Source organism: Hemicordylus capensis, chromosome 4, assembly GCF_027244095.1.
Source record: "Hemicordylus capensis ecotype Gifberg chromosome 4, rHemCap1.1.pri, whole genome shotgun sequence".
NCBI lineage: Eukaryota > Metazoa > Chordata > Lepidosauria > Squamata > Cordylidae > Hemicordylus > Hemicordylus capensis.
This window is the reverse complement of record NC_069660.1, coordinates 124,283,435-124,304,756: the sequence shown is the minus strand read 5'-3', so window position 1 is coordinate 124,304,756 and position 21,322 is coordinate 124,283,435. Positions and strand designations below refer to the sequence as shown.

Here is a 21,322-nt window from a genome sequence, read left to right as displayed (position 1 = left end):
GTGGAAATGCTGCTTCCACATCTGTTGCTTCTGAACAGCATTGGAGCTTGCTCTGAAGTTTGAATCTAGGAAGGGGTGGGGGTTACTGCTCTTTTTATATGCTCCTCAGTTTCAACCAGGCACTTGGCGGAACACCTCCAAACAATAGCTTCTCTATAGTCAGCTCCCAAGACTCTGCCTTAGTTTCTTGCTTCCGTTTTTGTTTCCCATCCAGGCTCTCTGATCTTGCATTCTGTCCACCCCACCAGTCGATCGCATCATTTCCAGAACTACATTGCCTCCCATTGGCTGTAGGTATAGACACCCTGAACAGGAAACTTCCATTGGTGCCATTTGAAGCTTCTCTCCAGGGCTAATAGTAGCATTGGAGGCCTGATTTTCATCAGAACTATTTCCTTTGTTCATCTTACTTAACATTTGTTGGATCTATATCTGTACCTATTAATACCTGATGCATTTATTACTTCTTAGTCTATTTTTCTAAGCAAGCACATGAATAGAAACAAAAGTGAGAGGGTAGTTGGAATGAAACCATCATGTTTAGATAGGTCCCTAGAGGAAATGTGCTATGCTGGGGGAGAAATGAAATTTGAAAAATATATCCAGTCTTACAAGGATTAATAAGTATATAAATATATTCCATATCCAAACTCCCCTCCTACCAAAGACGAGCCACTTACAAGCAAGAAAGGGTTTTTAGGATAATGCGTGGTATTGAAGGATTCTGTAGTGCTGAGCAGGTGTCTTTCTTGGTTTGCTCCAGAAGAAAACCCACACAAACTCCAAACTATCTCATCTCTTTCCTGAAGTTGTTTTGATTAGCAAACCTTATCCCTTACTTCCTAGACTTTCTCCCTAAAGACTGTTGAGCCCACACATCCTAGATGTTGCAGCAATCTCCTGTCTTCCTCTTCTCCCCACCATGACCTCATGAGCCTTATGCCTCTATTTACTCCACAGACCCCATACATTTATGTGATCAAAATTTATTAATAGAATGTAAGAGAATAATATAACAGCATCTGTACATTTGGAGATCAGACTTTGTGAAGGCTGGGGTTGCTTTAAGATGGTGCGTTCATTATTCCCCTTCTTTCCTCTTGGCCATGTTATTCCGTGGGATATAAATGGAGAAGCATCATCAGTTTAAACACTAATGTGCTGAAATCGGAGCTTCTAATATTGGTTTTTGCCATTTGGTTTTTGTTCACTTGCAGACAAAAGCCGATATATCTCAAGGTTAGACTCCTGATTGGAGCTTAGTGCCTCTTTAATCCAAAAAAATTAAGGGGTCCCTGGCTGGGGATTCCACTATAAAGAAGGAGGGGGAAAGGAATCCATGTCCTAAAGTGGGCGATTGCAGGAAGGGGCTACATCTACCTGTCCTGTAGCTTTCCTGGGCTGGATCTATGAGGTTGGAGATCCCTTGATGAAGGGGACTGCAGGCAGCTAGGTTAAAGTCTTATGAGAGATGGAGGGACCCAAAATATGAGATCAGCTCAAAAATAGTGAAATCAGCTCTTTGAACCAGCGACCCTTAAGAATAGGGAATCTTTGGGACTCATCCCAGAACTTGCACTCTATCTGGACTTTGCCATGCGACAGATGGTCAAAGTAATGAGAATCAGGGCGGCCTCAATCTCCAGGAACATCTCTATGAATGATGTGTAACTGGATCTCCTGTCTGTATCAGATGCTGAGTTCAAGAATGTACTAGTTCTGAGGGAGGGGTTTTATACCCTAAAATCAAGGGGGAATCGCTCAAGAGTTCCAAAGGAAGAATTCCTAATCTATTGTTGCTGAGGGACAGCACTGAAGTCTTGTGTGTGAGTCTGTTCTGGAGACTTAGAGATTACTCTAGGTATGAGGCTCAGTCCTGGAGGAGTAATCCAGTCATGAGGTGCTAGTCCTCAGGGCTAATCTAATTAGTAGTAGGAAGTTGTGTTCATGCTTGAGGGAGGGAATTGCTTCTGAGGAAGTTCTTTACTTATAATTACCTGTAATTTCTTTCGGGATTTGTATCTTAGTATATGCATTCCAAACTAATTTGCTGTTGTAGTTAATTTTTTCCAGGGTCTTTTCAAGTCATTTGATTTACTCAAAGACCTCATCAGACCTTGTGTTGTTACTATCAAGCATAGAAGAGAGGCACTGATGCTCACCTTTCCTTCATTCCATTGCAGAATGTATTTTTCCATTTGTTGCTCTGGTAATGCCAATGTGGACCTGAAAAGTCCTGGTTCTGCATGGGAGACCCACAGGTGTATAGTTTGGGTTGAAAATGGGGTTACTCCTAACAAGCTTGAGTTGTAAGCTCTGAAGTGGTTGGTTCAGATTTCACCTGAGTGATTAACTCAGTAGGTGGTCTTGAACCTCCCTTTCTCTCAGCATTGATCTCCATCCTACTCGCTGTCTGCAACCCGGAAATAATAGTATGGCGCTCTCAACAGGGCTATGTGTAAGGATTGTTGAGAAAATATGTGAAGCACTTTGTGAACACTCAGTGCTAAGTTGATGCAAGTTTTGGGTAGTATAGAAATATGCTAAATAAATAAATTAATTAATAATACTTCAGATATTGTTATAATGTTTGTAATAAAAACAAATGCTTAAATATTTGTAAATGAATATTTAATAGTTAATGCTAAATAGTATTAACTATTTTTGATTGTTAATTGATAAACATTCCTTGGCCACATTCTAATTGATAGGTATTTTATTTTCCTCATTTTCCCCCTTCCCAGGTCGCTTTACATCTGAATACAATTTCTTCCGTTCATATCCACCAGAAACCATTGGTGTTCTTGCTGAACTCACCTGTGCCCTTAGTATGGAAGGTGAAAACAGAAAGGCTTGCCCCGTTGATTCCAAGATCTTTCATTGTAAGTATTCTGAGTTTCCTGATGCTGTGTAGCCACTGTATCAAAATAAGTTATACGTGGTTGAAGGTATTCATTTTGAGAAGAAGTAGATTAAAGAAATGTTAATGAGCTATTAGGTTTCAGGGCAAAGGCTCTTGGGGGGCAATTAGATATAATGTGAAAACAATTTGAGTTTGCTCAGTTATGTATTTGAACTTCTTTTTTAATGAGGTTCTGTGGAATTGCCCTTGTCTGATTATTGACTGTAGTAGACCTTTCCACTTTAAGAGACATTGTGGTCTGCGACATATCACGAGCCCTTGAAGACACTATAGCAGATATGTCAAAGGCAACAGCACAGTAGGAACTATTACTAGCCATTCGCTTGCTGTGTGGTCTGCAACCAAAACTCTAATTGGTTTGAGCTGAGCCTCTTGGGCTTAGTAGAAAGTCTTCTTCTTCGTCTTCGTCTTTTTCTTCTTCATTGTTGTCGTCTTCTTCATCGTCTCCTTCTCCTTCTTATTTGAGGTTTTGTTAAAGGGACAAACTAGACTTGGAATGAAGTCATGTATGCATTTCAAATGCTGGAACGCTGCTTCTGCTGGAAGATTCAGCTGTTACCTACTGTTTTGTAAATCACATCTCCATCATTTGCCAGGACATCCGAATTTGCTATTTGTAGTGCTGAGCAGACTGGTTGTTTGGATTGCATTTTTCCGCTATGATCTCATGTCTCATGATGAGTCGTTAAAGCTTCACTAGTTAACATTCTAATTTCAGAAATAAACATTACTGTTGCTGTTGGGAGAAGACTCACCCACAGCATTAGCTAGAACAAATGATGCTCATCCTGGTCTAGCCTGAGAGGAAAGAGTATCTTAAACTGTACCTGAATTCTGGGGGACAATCCAGAATTTACTAACTAAAGTTCCAGTACCAGTTCCTAGACTATACAGTTATGCCTGTAGACAGGTATAATGTGGTACACCTTGTTCATTCCTGCTCTCTCTGTGTGTGGCATATAATGCTCTGGTTGGATCACATAATTGGTAAGAACTGTTGTGTGATATAGATCCTTCCATAAGAGATGAGCCCAAGATCCAGTGCAAATGTTCAGAAAAAATCATGTTATCCTAGACCAGGCCTGTATTACATAAGGTCCAGGGGCTGGATTTGGCCTACGGGGACTTTTTTGCTGGCCCTCAGGCAGGACTATCCTACAGCAACAGCACCGCTGAAAGGCAGAGGGCCACCTTTTGGATCAGTTCCTTCTTTTCCAAGCCAGGGAACCGTTTTCTGTCCTCTCTGGAACTTTCTTAAAACACCAGTCTATGAATGTTTACTCAGATATATGCTCAGTGCTCCCAGTGATGTTTACTCCTAGGTAAGCATGCCTAGGATTGCAACTTGAAAGCAATAGCAATTTAGGGAGGGGAGAGGACTTGACATTTGTTTGGGGCTGGTGTACATTCCAGGTGCTCCAGTGATTGCGCAGGGACAGGTCCTATTTCTGGCTACTGCCCTTAGTTAAAACAATGGGTCCTTGGACAAGGGAAAAATATCCACAAATAACTAGTAATTGGTTTCTTTTGTATTTTTAATAATTGTTTTTAAGGCAGTAATGCACTGAAAATCGACCTCGGCCCCCGAACATCACGTTGTGGTTGCTTCTGGCCCACCAGGGCATTTAAGTTGTGCACCCCTGTCCTAGACACTTCTTCCTGGCATACAAGCTTCCCATGTGCTGGGAACTGCTGATTTGGGGAGCATTCAAATATGTGATTCTTCCACTTGGAGCATGTGGGCCAGAAGAGCCAACTACAGCCCCAGCCCCAAGCCCTGACCTCAGGCTGGAGTCTGAGCCTGCAGGCTGGAAGATACCAGAACTCGACACCAGGGAACTGGCACATGCTATTATGATCTCTTCAGTTCATCTTCCTCTTTTGTACTAAGCAGCTCAAGCTTCCCCAAGCCTCATATCAACCCCAGCAACAGTACAGAAGGGACTTGATGGAATGGAGAAGTGCCAGACTCCAGGCCAGAGGACTATCCCTTTTAAATTTCTCTGCTCTCCAGGCAGGGAAGCGGAGACTGGGAGGTACTCTAAGCCAGGAGGTATATAAGAGCTCATTCCACCTCTAACCTTTATTGGTGCAAGTTGCTCACTTGGAGCGATCCAAGATTCTGCAACTTCACCTCACTTTGCAAGTTCCTGATTGTGGGACAGGACAGGGATGAAGGTTCTCGCTTAGTGTTCTCCTGACTTGTCGGATTTCTGCGGGCAAAGATTTATTTTCATTTTATCTTCTTTATTCTTTTATTTTATTTTATTGTGCTACAGAAATGTGGGTTTACAAGCTCTGTGAGAGCTAAGCCTATGGGTGAAACCACATGTTAGATATAGATCCATTATTCTAACAGATAATAACAGCCATTTGTTTTATTACATGCGGCTGCTGAGGCTGCAGTCTGGAGACCAGCACAGGTTGAGGAGAAGCTACATAAACTCTTCCCCACCAGATATCATCCTGGCCAAGCTACTTTTATGTCTGCAGGAGAAAAGTTAAAGATACTTGTATAGTTTCCCTTGTGAGGATAAAAGACATGGGTGGGGGGTGAATTTCAGCAAGAAAATAGTCTGAGAGTTAAGAATCCCCTCCCCACAGTTCTCCTCATTGCAGCCACAGTGAGTACATTTTATAAAGCAAAAATGTCTGTAAAACAAACCGTACATACAATTGCCTTTAGAGATATAGGCAATTTGAATGTTTCTTTCATTTACTCTTTTTCTTTTTAGCTACATTAACTCATATACAAACTTCATTTGTACTTTATCACAAATACTTTTAAATGGTGAAGCCATGCTTAGGGGCCATATTACCATTTTTGTGTGTCCTCTGTGGATACATCAGTGTTGAAGGTTGACTGACTGGAACTGCAACCTGTCGTCAACTATATTTTTGAGTATGATTCATGAGAGAGCAAATTTACAATGATTTAGGAAGAGTTTTAAACCTGCTTTGCATTGGGGGGAAAGCTGGTATGTACATTAGGTTGACTTCCCTTCTCTGCAACCCCTAACATCTTGTTAGGAAGTAAATTGTGTTCTCCTGTACTAGGAGATTAATTTAATAGCAGGGGTAAATCACTGTGAAAGTTACATTGTTTGAGATCTTTAGTGACTTGTTCATTCAAGCTATGCTGCAGGGATGGGGAGGAAGCTAGAGTGAGTTAAGCTACATTTGTTCACGGAACAGAATAATATGCTCCATAACATGTACCTCTCCTCATGCTGTCTGTTGTCATAGTCCCCCGACCACATACACTGCATTTAGAACTTAAACATGGGAAATGCCGTGTTGATTGGTAGATGTATATCCTGATCCAGGTATCCAGAGCTCCCTTGAAAGTAGAGTTTGGATCCAAAGACCTGGGAGTTCTTCATGGTCTGTGCAGTTCCACAGTTGGGATCCTTTTAGCTAGGAAGGTGGCATTGCTGCTCCCTCTCATCAGCCAGAGGCCTCCTGTGCCTGCTCAGATTGGCAGGATGTGCACCTTCCTGCACAGATCTTCTGATCTCTGCTACAGGATGACTTTCTCTTTGGGTTTTTAGTTTTTTCATTGAGCAGTTATTGCATTTAGCTTAATTGTGTCTCTCTAGTTGTTCCCGGATTGGATTCTTATCTGCTTCTAATATCACTGTAAATAGAGATTACTGTATATGAATATGTGTGGAATGGTGGTGGAGGGGAGTGTTATCTGAAAAGGCCCACTGTAAAACTACATTGGCAGGGTATGGCCGAAATGGTTTGTTTCCATCCATCTCTCCAGCTACATAACCCAAAGATAATTGCTAGATTGGAATATCAGAATCAGAAACGCACTGCTTTGAGATAGAAAGCAGTGTAGAAGCCAGAACTCTGCCCTATATGGGCCATGCCAGATTCCTGTGCTGTTTAGGGTTTATTTTAACAGGATACTTATACAACGTGCTAACAAGTAAACCTGTATCTTGAGATATTTCAGGTTCTACAATTCCAAAGTTAGAAGATATTCCAAACCAGCAGATTTGCCCACTACAGGTTTTAAATATCTTCAAGCTGTTGCACGGTCTTGGAGGTGAAGGGAAATCCCAGCCACACCATTGCTAATTCCTCTGCTCTCCCTCTTTTTTTTCTTTTTTTTTTCTGCCTCAAGCAGTTTTCCACATGAAGGTATTGGCAGGAAGCCATGCTTTTAATGTTTTATTCTTGTGTCAAAGGGGTGGCTTTTGCAGGTGTTACTCAGCTGGTGGAAACTTTTGCTTCAAGCGGTAGGCCTTTGACTTCCATGGCTGAAGAGCTTTCCTGCTGGAGCAAGGCTGTTTGTTATGGAAACTACAATTAAACTTCCTTCGATAAGTTGCCCTGTGACTGCAGATCCTCTTTAGTGTAAAATATTCAGCAAACTCAGTATAGTGGATTATTACTATTTGATTATTTTCTCCACGATCCATTGATTTGCTGTGGGCATTGCAGCTCAGAGGTGACCTTCCATCCCACCATTTGAACTAACTGCTATGGATATGGTGGCTCCACAATCAATCAATCTTTATTCCGATCAAAGATCAAATACAGTGTTTAAAACAAACAAGCAATAAATACATAAAAATATTACAACCCTAATTGTTGTCATATTTTTACTGCTGCTACACAAAATTTGGCTTCCGTGCAATTTATGGTTTGATTTGTATCAGAGAGCAATAGCTTGGTATAGAACCCCTCCAATCTGTCTGATACCTCTGCAATAGAGGGGAAATATATCTTGTGCCAGAGTCCTTGTAAAAGGGGAATATAACAGGACATGTTGGAACGTTTCTATCTCCTCTGCTCCACATGGGCAGGTTCTATAAGCCAATGGCACTTTTGAGTATCTGCCCTGAAGGAGGGCGGAGGGGAGAACATTATGTCTTGCCCAGAAGAATTCCTTTTGCAGCCTGGGGAAGGAAAGCGTTGTTAAATAACTCGTATGTTCCCATACAAAATTTAGTGCCCAGTCCCTAATGTACTGAGGCAATCCGTTAACATCATTTTGATATTCTATATCATCTACCCATTGAGAAAATAGCTGTTTGGCTTGCTCATAGCCTAGGGAAATAAGGAGTTCTATTGAAAGACCCAGTGACAGTAACTTCTTTGTAATTTCTAATTTCCACTTGGACAGATGGTCATCTGAAAGGACCAAGGGAGTTAATCCAATTGAGAAGAACTGCACTTTAAGCCAATAGTGGATCATAAACTTTCAGGCCCTCACCTCAATTTTGGGCATCCCAGTCTCCAATATAAGCACTGCATTAGGCACACATCTCGGAGCAGCTAGAAGAGACCGCAAGAATTTTGTTTGGATTTGCTCTATGGGTTCGTTCTTGGTTGAGATAAACACCCACTTGTGCCCCATATAGGATTTGGGCTAGAGTTTTGGCGTCAAAAAGCTTCAAAGCTTCTGGAATTAGTTCTCCTCCTTTAGTATAGAAAAAAACCTCTTGATAGCCATTGATGACCTCAACGCTGTTTGCACAATATACTCAGTGTGGGACTTCCAAATCCCCATGAGGTGGAAAACTACTCCAAGGTATTTAAAATTAGACACCTGCTCAATTCTGTTTCCATCAACAATCCATTTTTGCAATATCCCATGTTTTGCAAACCTCGTAGTTTTTATTTGTGGAAATTAATAACCAGCCTGTTCGCATTGCAGTACTGGATTATGGCTCTCACCACTCCTTTAAGCTCAATTGGTGTGTGCGAGATGATTGCCGCGTCAATTGCATATAAAAGAATTGGAATATTCTCCATCCTTTACTGATGGAGTTACACTGGCTGCCAATAGGTTCCCAGACAAAATACAAATTGCTAATTATAACTTACAAAGCCCTAAATGGCTTAGGCCCTGGGTATCTAAGAGAGCGTCTTCTTCATTGTGAGCCCCACTGCCCATTGAGGTCATCTGAGGAGGTCTGTCTCCAGTTACCGCCAACTCGTTTGGTGGCTACACAGAGACAGGCCTTCTCGGTTGCTGCCCCGAGATTGTGGAATGCGCTCCCTGCTGAGATACGATCCTCCCCATCTCTGGCAATTTTTAAAAAACACTTGAAAACCCATCTTTTCACCCAAGCTTTCTCAGCTTCCTAAATTTTGGGGGGTTTAATATCTGGTTTATTTTAAAATTCAAAACCTGATTTCGGAGTTTTTAATCACTGTAATTGTTTAATTGTTGTTTTAAAATGTTTATAAATTAATTGTTATAATGTTTTTTAATTTGTTTTAGCTCTTTACTGTTTTAGTGGTTTGTTTTAATTGTAAAACGCCCTGAGCCATTTTGGAAGGGCGGTATATAAATCAAACAAATAATATCATATCATATCATATCATATCATATCATATCATATCATATATCATATCATATCAGTACCTGCCATTCTAGGAGGATGGAAATCTGGGTTATGCAAACAAGAGGCCATCGAATTGATATAAAATTTAAATAGAGTGGGTGCCAAAATACATCCCTGCTTAACCCCTTTATAGGTGGGAATCATTTTCAAGAGAAAATGTCTCTTCTTGAGGTGTCTCCACAAGATGATGATGATGATGATTTATTTGATTTCTATATCACCCTTCCAAAAATGGCTCAGGGTGGTTTATACAGGGAAATAATAAATGAATAAGATGGATCCCTGTCCCCAAAGGGCTCACAATCTAAAAAGAAAGATAAGATAGACACAAGCAACAGTCACTGGAGATACTGTGCTGGGGGTGTGTAGGACCAGTTACTCTCCCCCTGCTAAATAAAGAGAATCACCATGTGAAAAAGGTGCCTCTTTGCCAAGTTAGCAGGGGTTCTCCCCTTTGTTTATTATAATTAGTGGCATCTATTCGTAGGATCTAATGTTAAGGAAGGATTAAGGAAGCACCAGTGATTGCAATGAAGTGCTGATGCTGTGCATGTGGTGCTGCAGCATTCAGGATTAATGCAGTGCACATGCTCACAGGAGGGCATTTTTAAAATTATGCTGATCTTCCCTGCCAAATTTTGCTGATCTTCCCTGCCCTGGAAGCACTCCTTGCAACCCAGAAGTAGGTCCTCTCAGGGACCTACTTCCGAGTCTCAGGGAGCACTTCCATTAGCAGTGGAGATCAGCAAAATTTGTAGACACACACCCTGTGTGAATAGTGGAACTGCATGAGTCTGCAGAGCACTTCGTGGGAAATGCTGGTGCTTTCCTTGTCAGGATGTCAGCTGCTAGTTATCGTTGGTTTGATTTATATCCCACTCTATCCCATAGACTCAGAGTGCCTTGCAGCACTTTTTAAAATAGTGGTGCCTCCAAGGGACTCACACAAACTTAAAAGGGGGGAAAAGGTCTTCTCAAAAAGGTGGGAGAAGATGGCAGTTGGTCTTTCCCAGGTTAATGGATGGACTACTATCTTGTCCTCTATCTGGAGCTGCACTTTCTCTTGAAATGAGTGAGGCAGCACACATGTTCTGGAGCTCCCTGTGCACATGGTAACATGTACTTCTGAAATCCCTTAACCCATTTCTCACAAGTGCTGATTCCAGTAAGATTGTATACATATTTATGTTTTTAGGATAGGGACTGAAAAGGTATAGAAAGGGTCTTTAAAGACCGCACAATCAGTTTTTGTTGAGCTCTCTCTCTCTCTGGTATATGTTTACATAGGTAATTAATCACATTGGCTTTAAAGGGATTCCACAGATGATTGGATTTCCCCCCACCCCTTTAATGCAGCAAAAATGAAGGACTACTCTACTGTAGGCTTCTAATTAAAAGTCCTGTATGCAATTCTAGAAATATAAAGCTGTGTCACTATTTCTGCCAAAGCTGGTTTACTCCCTTCCCCCAATAATATGTTTCAAAAATGTTGGGCCTCTGCCATGAAACCGCAGGCAGCTCTTCGGTTTGCATTGGATTTTGGATGACTGTCAAAACTCACTGAAAAACAAGTGATATTTCTTTTCCTGTGCCTAGTATTTAACGGGAAATCAGGAGGCTACATTTCCAATCACTTGTTAAATCAACCCAGATGTGAGTTGAGCACCAAGCTAAGAGGAGAGGAGGAGGGTAAGGTGGGATAGGAAATGTATAATAAGTGATAAAATGTGAATAAATAGTGGCCATAAATGATTCCAATTAGAGGGGGAGAGGACAATTGTGCTAAAGTTAATTTAAACACACACATGCTTAAATATGTATTGTAATAATAATTACCATATTTCCAATGTGGCTTAATTAACCTGGCAGCTAATTTCCTCCCACCTTCATTCCCTATGCTCTTTGAGATTATTCAAAATTAAAATTCCAATTTTAAAAAATTATAATCACTTTCTTATGTTACTAAAAAGACTGGATATTTGCCAGGAAACCAAATTCAGAATGCAAGTGTTGTTTATATAGTTTTTTCCAACTGGGGCTTTATTCTGCACTTGAATTTATTATAGCAGTGTAGAATAATGGCGCAGAACTGAGTCAGAGAGGATTTATGGTTGGGAAATTATGGAATTAAGTGCTTTGAATCTACTGATCCGCTTGTATACAGTTATCAGCTTGTATTACGATAACAAGTTCCATTTTATAAAGTAACTTCTTTTCTTTTGTTATCTGATTTTTCATTTTAAATAATGCATTGAAATTGCAGCATGGTCTTAAACATTTATTGACATATGCTATACATTCAGGATATTGACTGTCATGTTAGAAATATGTGCTAAGATATGACTTGACTTAGAAAGATTTTAATATCAAAGTCCAATGACATGAATTAGAATTTCTGTCAATATGCCTTGCTAAGTCTATGTAGAATTTATTGGGTACTGCAACACAGGTTACACTGCAGTTCTTTGCTCCTGGACCAGCAAATGGCCAATAAGATGTCAAAAAATAGAAGATCCACCTTGCCTCAGCTGCACCTCCTCACACAGAAGGCCCTTGGCAGCTGGTGCTTTGGCAGCTGGTGCTTTGGCACTGGTTGATATGGTGTGTGTGTGTGTGTGTGTGTGTGTGTGTGTGTGTGTGTGAATATCTTAAGAGGGGAAGAGATCTTCTAAGGATGCTATGTTTAAAGTGCCTTCAGCCTTTAAAGTAGGATAGGTGGCCACAAGTAATTCCCCTCATTATGAAATCCAGCACCCAAAAAAAGCCCACCAACCACACATTCTTAACTGAATTTTAGGAAGATGGCCAAGAGATGGACCTTTTGTCAGTCTTTTCCTAATTAGCTGTGGGATTTTTAAAACGATAATTGGGTTTAACTAATTGTTTCATTATTTTTGGCTTTATTGTGTTAATCTGTGGACTGCTTAGAGAGTTCTGGCTATAGAGCAAAGTATACATTTAAACATATATATAAATACAGAACATTTTAACACTCTTTATCACATATCGACATACAGACATATGGTAAAATTCTCTTTACACTTGGCAGGACAACCAGCTTGTCAAGGAGTTGTATATACACTGTGATAATTTACCATGGCAAATGGTTGTCAAATCAAATCACATCAATGGCTGACGTCCAGACTCATGCTGTACTGGTGCTACAGGGTAGGGGTGATTTTGGCCATTCTTCTCTTACCCCTGAAGCCTGACCCTCAAAGACATATTTTTAGGAGACACAGTGGGCTCAGAGGGAAGAGGAAATTGGCCAGAATTGCTCCTCTCCCATAGTGCCACTGCAGTATAAATCTGGATGTCAACCAATCTTTATTGTATAGCAAAATATTGCCTTACAATATATTGTAGACATTCAAACTGATCCACAAGGATGCCTTATACACTAATATCACTATCATATCAATCTTTGCCTGTATTTACAGATGAACCCTGGCTGCACCCACTGCAGATAAGGCTACTTTAAAAGTAACAATTACAGCAACTTTAAGAGTGTCAGGATCTCAAAAATAAATAAATAAATAAATGATTGATTGATTGATTGACCTTTACTGGTTGTTTTGGCCAGAACTGGTTGTTTTGGCCAGAAATGTTCTCAGAATTACCTCCCTCCAGCACTTTCGTATTTATATATCTATACAAGGAACAATAAAGTGCATAGTAGATTATTGTGCACTTCTCCCAACCACAAAGGTGTAACCACTCCCATAGAGTGTTACTGTCATGCCCAGATTTAACTGTTGTTTCCATTGTCTGGAGGCAGAGACCATAGAAAGCTATTTGAAGGCTGAAGGATTTTTAAATCAAATATATAGTTTGTCCAAGTTTCATGATAAGTGACTGTCTGTGGCTACTCCAAGTCACATATCAGTACCGTGAGGGAGATGAACTGTCCTTTCACATTGGTGCTGATATGTGTATATCCAGTCCTGGCAGCCACAACCTCAGTGCAACGCCTTATAGGAATCATATGACACAATGGGTCAGTTTAGACATCATGCAGAATGAACAGTAAACCTTGGCTTAATCTGACATCTCTGAGCAACGTTTGCTTCCCCCTCCACTGCCCCTGTGAGCCTTGGAAGAATTCCTGTTTCAGTTAGCCAGGATAAATTGTGACATCTGAACTGACCTATCTTGGCTTATTCTAACCAGAAGTATTAAAATAAACCACAATCTGGATCCCGTTTCAAACCTTAGGTTCAGATAATGGTTTACTTTACAACTTTGAGTAGAATAAATCAGGATCAGTTGGTTTGAATGTCACAACTAATTCTGGATTGTTTCTAACCACAGTAGGAAATAAAAATCTTCAGAGGTTTATGTGGGCAGGAGAAGATGGAGTACATGCTCCCAAGGCTTGAGGACATTGTACAAAGCCAAGGTTTCCTCTTAGTTCCACATGACATCTGACCCAGCCCAAAACTGTTTAGGGCTGAGGGAGGAACAAACATTCATGGATAGTCTTGAGAGAACTTGCTGTCTACCTACCATTTCTATAATTTGAATAGAAAATTTGAATAGATTGCTGCTATCCTATCTGCACAAACATTTGCTTCATTTGAGTTATCTGCCCCCACCCTTTTGCTGTGCGGGGGAGCATTGACTATTGTTTGACACTGACGATGAGATGTAATACTAAGTGGAGATAAAATAAATGAATGGTACAATGGATGATAGAAGGGACCTTCCTGGATGTGATAACCATTAGGGCTGTGCAGGCATATTGGGCCCAATATGCCTCCTGTTGGGCATTATTGGAAGGAGTTTCACCGCACCAGGAAGGACCTCCAACAGTTGGAACTCCATCTTAAATCCTTCATGGTGTCATTGTGGAACTCCATTGGCATTCCAGCATTCCTGTCATACCATGTTAAATGGCCGGTGAGCGCCTCTCAGCTGAGAGACCCTGTGTGAATAGCATCCCGCTTTTCAGCTGTTACCATTCACGGGGTTGGGATGTAAAAGCTAATGGGGTTGCCATTCGCGTGGCACCTCTCAGTTGAGTAGGGCAACGTGGGCCTTTTGTGTGTCAGAAAACCCCACAGAGTGGGGGTGGGGGTGCTGATCCCTCTCAACAGTTTTTCTGTTGGGTTGGGTCAGATTGGATCTGACCATTTCCCATGTGCACAGGCCTAATAATTATTGCTCCTCATAAATATATGTGTTGGAATATTTAAAAGATCTACTAAATTTTGATGCTGGACCTGTATAATATGTGGTGCCTGCTGAAAGTTAATGTCAAATGTAGGCGTTAGTTGGCTTTTTTTAGTAGTTAGTCCTGTGTAGGTTGTCTTTTCTCCCCACTACCCCTCCTTTTTTGTAATTATGATCCTTTGTTAATACCAAGGGGGTGGAAAGAACTATAACTGCCCAGTAGTGCATTGTTTAGGATATGGTTTAAAGTTGGAAGTTCAAGTTGTCCCCGAAATGAGGTTCTGTACCTTTCTCAGCTGGCTCTCACTCATCAGATAATTCAAGCTGACAAGGACCTTGACAGTTTTGCAAGGGCAAATTTTCCGTAAGTCTGCATAGTTTTTGAAAGGAATTCTGGTCAGAAACATAAACAAGTGTAGAGTCAAGGGCAGAGATGCCTCTCCCTTTCATAATCTTTTTATTGGGGCAATTCAATGAAAAGCCAGAAAAGACCCCCATCTGGTGTGCATTTCCCATTCTTCATTGTTGAATAAAAATATGTGCAAGTTTAAATTACACTTTGTTTTCACTAACAAGTTGATATACATTTTTTCATGCCTCTTCAGTTATTTATTATTTTCTGTGTAAACCACTGTGCACATCTTTGTTGAGAAGTGATGTAGAAACATTCATGGTAGTAGTTCTCTGGAATTAATTTCATTCTGTTTGCTCCAAGGATAATGAAATGAAATAATGAATTTCCTTCTAATTGTTCAGGCAATTTCAAAGGGAAAGAAAAGGAAAGGTAAGAAGTGTGTGTGTGTGTGTGTGTGTACACACACACACACACACACACACACACACACACACTCTACAGTATAGCTAGCTATAGGTGAGAATACGACCATTCACCTATGGACATCCCCCGCCCCCAGTCCCTCCCTCAGCTATGACAAATGGAACTGCAGCTGCACACAGTGACAGATGGGAATAGGAAAGCCTTGTCAAATGCTCGGCATACCAAGGTAGGAGGGAAGTGGAGGAGCTCCCCAGTCAACAGAGATGTTAAATGTTATCAGCTCCATGGAAGGAGACATCTGGCAACAGAGGCACAACATTGTACATATTGCTCCCAAACTGATACATGTGTAATCTATCAATGCTGGTGGGATGGCATTGACTAGATTGTTTTTCATCAGTGTATATCCCTCTTCCTTTTAAAAAACTATTTAGGTATGCTCTGCTTGAGTTAATAAAACATGTTTGGGAAGAACTGCTTCTTTTTAGGCATTTGGCCCATGATACAAAATGAATAGAGTGTGCAGGCATATTCATCATTCTTCTAATACATTTGCTAGCCGAAGAGATGGCACAAGGCCGCTACCATAACAAAAAGTGATGGACATGTTGGTCAGAGCAGACCTGACCACTTGGGACTCTGGGTAGGTTTTTTTGTGGTTGTTTTTAAAACGAGGACCAGTTTATTATTTATTATTTATTTATTCGATTTCTCTACTGCCCTTCCAAAAATGGCTCAGGGCAGTTTACACAGAGAAATAATAAATAGATACGATGGATCCCTGTCCCCAAAGGGCTCACAGTCTAAAATGAATCACAAGATAGACACCAGCAACAGTCACTGGAAGTACTGTGCTGGGGGTAGATAGGGCCAATTACTCTCCCACTGCTAAATAAAGAGAATCGCCACATTAAAAGGTGCTTCTTTGCCAAGTTAACAGTTCTGTTTCAGCAAACCTTCCCATCCTTTCATTGCTTTGATGCATTTACATTTACTTCTACTGGTTGCTAAAAACAGGGGTGAAAGGGTATGTGATACAACTGTGGCAGTGTCAGCATGTAAGCAGTGCAGTGGGCTGGGTGCAATGCATAAAGTATCAGCAGCTCTAGCTACTGCTCTCATTCAGAACTTGGATCTAGGAGTTGCAAGAGCCAGTTCAGACCATTGCATGGGAATGTTAAGGCTGTGTGCATCTGGGCTTCTTAAGCACACAGTAAAGTGCCTAACAAAGTTCTTCATCCTGCATCCAACCTGAAACTCAATCCAAGTTTACAGGCCTGCCACAAATCTATTAAGAGAGGATTGCGTAGCAATTGCACATACAAGTGGGTTTTGTTGCACACTGGGAATGTTTGCACAAAGCAGCTATTGTGTATCACTTTCAGTCCACATCCACTCACCCCAGATATTCACCGCTCTGTTGGATAGTCCTAGGCTGGAAATGGGACTCAGGGTCTGGACCTAGATCAGTGGAAGCTGGAATACTGAGCTAGATGGATCAATGGTATAAGGCATCTTCCTATGTTCCTATGACCTAGCCTAGTGACAACTAGTGTTCCCTGAAACATCTGAATCCCCAGATGTTGTCTATAACTCCCATAATCCCCAGCCAAAGGCCCATTGCAGCTGGGGATGCTGAGAGCTGTAGTCAACAACATCTGGGAATCCCTGTTACAGAGAATATTGGTGACAACCATGGGCTGTATTCTCTGGAATCAGAGGCTTCTTCAACCACAGAAGGGAATAGGGCTGTGCAGATCATCCTCTCTCATTGATAAGTGGTATTTCTCCAGCATGATATAAATACTAGAATCCTGGCATTATGCATTTGTTCAACAAAATAATGTATTGCACTTGGGCATTTCATACTCCATCTTCCCACTCAGGCCACTGGCATGTAGGACTCAAAACTGAAGAGTGTAGCTCAAGTCTGAATTGGGATATCACCACCCACTGCCCTAACCTGGCCCTGATTTTCAGGTTTGGCAGTGTGAATTGTATCTTAGTGAATGAGTGGTTGGGTAGCATGGCTGTTAGAATGCAGTAGTTAAGGAGATCATATTTGGGCTCAATAGGCCATGGAGCTAGGCAGAAAGGAGGGGGGTGGGATTTGGGATCGAAAGAGTAAAGATGATGTGTGGCTTCTTTCTGAAATTAGTATTGTTCAGGCAAGAGATTCCATTTTTCCCAGTGGATGAATATTTTAAAGACCAGTCAGAGTTCCCTGCTTTAGAGAATGTCTCCTTGTCAGTAAAGGGTCATTGTCAGAGGCCTTGTTTGGGAAACAAAGGGTGACTGGCCAAAACATTGTTCTGAGAAGAGTGAGAAAGGTCATAGGAGAAGGTTGGAGAATAGGAAGGAGAACATCCTTATATGGAGATGCTTGTGTGTAAAGACAGATTTGTCTGGAGCTCACTGTGATGGCTGGCACATGTTAGGTGCATCATGTGCTTATTGCTGACAATGAAGCATAAGTGATGACAGATGGTGCCTCTGTGGAGTTTGTTGGAGTGACTGGCAAAGACATTTCCGTAATCACAAGCCTTGGCAGAGGAGATGTTAGCCAACCAGTTAACTGGCCAGGTAGTCTCAAGGCAAACAGTACGCATAGCTTTTGAATAATTTTAAAGACTGCACAGGACCTGGCTGAATGGGAGTAGTTCCAGCTGGGAAGCATAGTCCCTTTATCTCAAGATTGCAATCCAGTTATTTGCTTCAATTTATGCATATACATGTGTTAAATCTGAGGCTGAAGCAAGTTAAACATTATTAAGAGCCCCACAATAATGGAGGATGAGTTATTCTATTCTGTTCTTGTACAAATAGGAACCAACTTTAAACTAATTTAATTCCTGTTTACTGGCACACATAGGAGTCAAACCCAATGGGCAGATGAGAAGGCAACCCCAGAAACAAACATACAAGCACAAGAGACAAACTTATTTAAGGACTCCGGTAGACCTGGGAATGAAAATTCATCAATGTTGTACTTCTGTTCTGTAGGGCTCAGTAGTCTCAGTCTTATTCCTTGTTAAAAGATGCTCAATAGCATTGTCAATCCCTAAACACTTTCTGTTATTTCAGGCCTATCCAGTCTTTGGCCTTGGAATGCTACCGTCTCAATCCACACGTACCTTCACATTCCGGATACTTCAAGAGCAGCCTCTCTGCCCTTGAACAGATCAGTTCTATAGAGGAAACAGTTAATGTTTGAAGAAAAGTGGTGAAACAAAGTGACGGCTGCCTTTTCTTTCCCTCTTTGGAAGAGTTTCTTGAACATAATCCAAAGAAAATAACGTGCTTGGCTCATTTAATGTAGCCTTAAGCCCTCATAGTAAAACTCTGAGACCTGGCAGGCACAGCAGAGTCCTCCTTTGCTCTTGCTTCCTCTGCTCAATTTTAGATTGCAAAATTTCATTTGAATTTTTTTTAAAAGCATGTAACACTTAATTAGCATTAATTAATTTGTCATATTTGAAACAGTGGCACAGGGCCATTTGGGCTGTGCATGCACTGGGTCTCTCTCTTTCCCTCTCCCCTTGAGACTTAAAGGCCTACTGGCACTTTAAATCCAGTGCAGGGAATGAGAGAACCACATGCTCAGACTACATGATGCAGGGCTGAGCTCAGGGGCAAGTGGCATACAGGTCAGCTTCTGGAGCAGGTAAACAGAATTGTGTGGGCAGGGTCAGAGGAAAGTATGTAATCAGGTTTAGCTGCAGACAGTTTTCTAGAGGTCAGGTTAGATTCTGCTCAAGTTTTGACATGCCAGCATTGCTGTGGGGAAAGGAGGCAAGGGGGGCCTTTGTGGCTACTCATAGAGATGAATTGGTCAAACTGAGGGATTCCACTTGAAACAGTGGAAATAGGCAGGCGCCTATTGCTTGCCTAGATCACCTAGCCTGGCTGGACGGATGAACAACAGTACCCTCTCTGGCCATCATTTGGCTAATGCACAGCAAAAAATAAAGTTCATGATTCTGTGCGCATGAGAGCTGCCTTGGTGGTGCAGGGATCTGGGCTTAGCTGCTGGCGGTAGGGATGTGTGATCAAGTTCAATTCCGAACGGGGCCCCCCAGTTCAACTCAACGTCGGAGCGAGTCCCCCCACACCAGTTCGGCTTGACATCGGACTGAGCCCACCCACCATTTGCTGGGGTTCACAAATATTTTTAAATATATATTTTTATTTTATTGTACTTACCCACCCCAGTGTACCACAGCCATGTGTCTGCCAATGCTGATCGGGGCTGCAGGAAGGAACGCTGCAGCCCCACACAACTGTTTATAAAACGAGCACTGGCGGAGGGAAAGTGGTGGGATGGGGGGAGCAGGTAAGGAGTGCCTTAGCTGTTTTTTAAAGGCACCTCCCCTGCCAGCTTGAACGCCAGCATTTGAACAGGTTTGACGCTCCTGAAAAGGAGTACAGAACCTGTTTGTGCACATACCTATTGTAAAGTGCCTGTCTCTCATTACTGGTTAACTCTAGTCATGTCCCATACACTTATGATTAGGGACTTAAGCCTATATAATGGCTGCCAGGCAGAATTGGGCCCCAAAGCCTCTTTTTAAGTAATGAAGCACTGATTCACTGGATCCCACTGACATTGCAGGCCAGACCGATCAATTTATATAGGTGTGATAGTTCTCTGTGCATGGTGAGATGAAAGCTGGTGCACACTTGCTACTGTGCACAGGAAGTGATGTAAATCTTGTGTACTGTAAATGTAACTACTGCCCCTCCCAATCACGGGGCATCTCTTGAAGCTCTTTTCCAATTTCACCACCCTCACCCCAATTGTCTTCTGATATTCCCATCTAACTCTTAAAGCTGTATTACCAATATTGCAATCCCTGGTTAGTTAGAGAGGAAAGCCCTCTCTCCCTCTCTCACTCTTGCTCCCTAACAGAAGCTATGTGCTCTGACTGAAGCTACATCATCAGATCCCTATTCAAATTTCACTTTTCCGATGAAGCTTTGGTTTAACCCATTCATCCTCATGCCCAGCTACCAAGTCTAAGTAACATTACTAAATCTGTCCACATTCATCCCTTCCAACTCTAACCTCTCTCTGTGTGTGGTCTTGCTTGCTGCCAATATTAGATCACAGTATGTTCCTTGAGGTCAAGGCCTGTTCTTTTCACTTTTGAAGCTTTGTAGTCTGCCATGCACCTTGGTGACACTTTATGTATAAACAAGTAGTGAAGCTCTTCCCAGCATGAAAAGACAGTTCTAGGGGAAAGATGTACCAGATGAATCTCAGCTTGTCACACGGCCATCCTAGCCTTACTGGCATGCAGAAGGTTCCAGGTTTGGTCCCCTTCATCTTTCTGTCTGAGACCCTGGAGAGTCCCTGCTAGTCTGTGTAGATAAGCCTAAGCCAGATGGACCACTGTTCTGACTTTGTATATGGCAGTCTATGCTGAGGGCCCGCAGCTTCAAGAGCACCTGCTTTACATGCAAAAGGTCCCTGGTTTGATCTCTGGCAGCATCACCAGATAGCACTGGAGCCTAGAAAGCCTGCCTGAAAGCCTGGAGAACCACTGTCAGAGTGTAGACAGCACTGAGCCTGATGAATTAATTGTCTGACTCAGTACATAGGAGCTTCATGTGTTCAAATGTAATGTGGGTAGGGGCTGTATCTTCATGGTAGAGCACACACTCTTTGCATGCAGAAGGTCCAGCTTCAATCCTTGTTATCTCCAGGTAGGGTTGCAGGAAACCCTGGAGAGCCACTGCTAGTTATAGGCAATACTGAGCTGAATGGAACTGTTGTCCAGTTTAGTATAAAGATTCATATTTTCACTCAAATCAGAGTGGTAGGAGATTGTTTCAGTGCTTACTGTTGGATAGAGCAGGGGTCCTCATTGTTTTTATGACTGAGAGCACAAAGTGGTGGTTCTAGATTAATGAATGCAGATTAAAAGGATGTGGCGTTCTTTCCTCCTATGCAATATTCGGAGTGCAATCATCACATCATACCAATTTACATCAAAATAATTACTCAAATAACAGCCATTTTGAGCAGCCAAACTGTGGCAGCAGGATGGAGTGGTCACATTCTGCCCCACTCGACCCATA

At 41.8% G+C, this 21,322-nt stretch overlaps 1 protein-coding gene across 5 annotated transcripts in view; it reads left to right on the top strand.

Moving 5' to 3' along the window:
* Nucleotides 1-21,322, top strand: part of TGFBR3 (transforming growth factor beta receptor 3) — a 260,627-nt gene that overhangs the window by 150,342 nt on the left and 88,963 nt on the right. For all 5 annotated transcript variants that reach the window (XM_053247377.1, XM_053247378.1, XM_053247380.1 and 2 more), the window contains one exon: nt 2,745-2,882. In XM_053247377.1, coding sequence (XP_053103352.1) covers nt 2,745-2,882 — 138 coding nt within the window. The remainder of the gene's footprint in view (nt 1-2,744; nt 2,883-21,322) is intronic.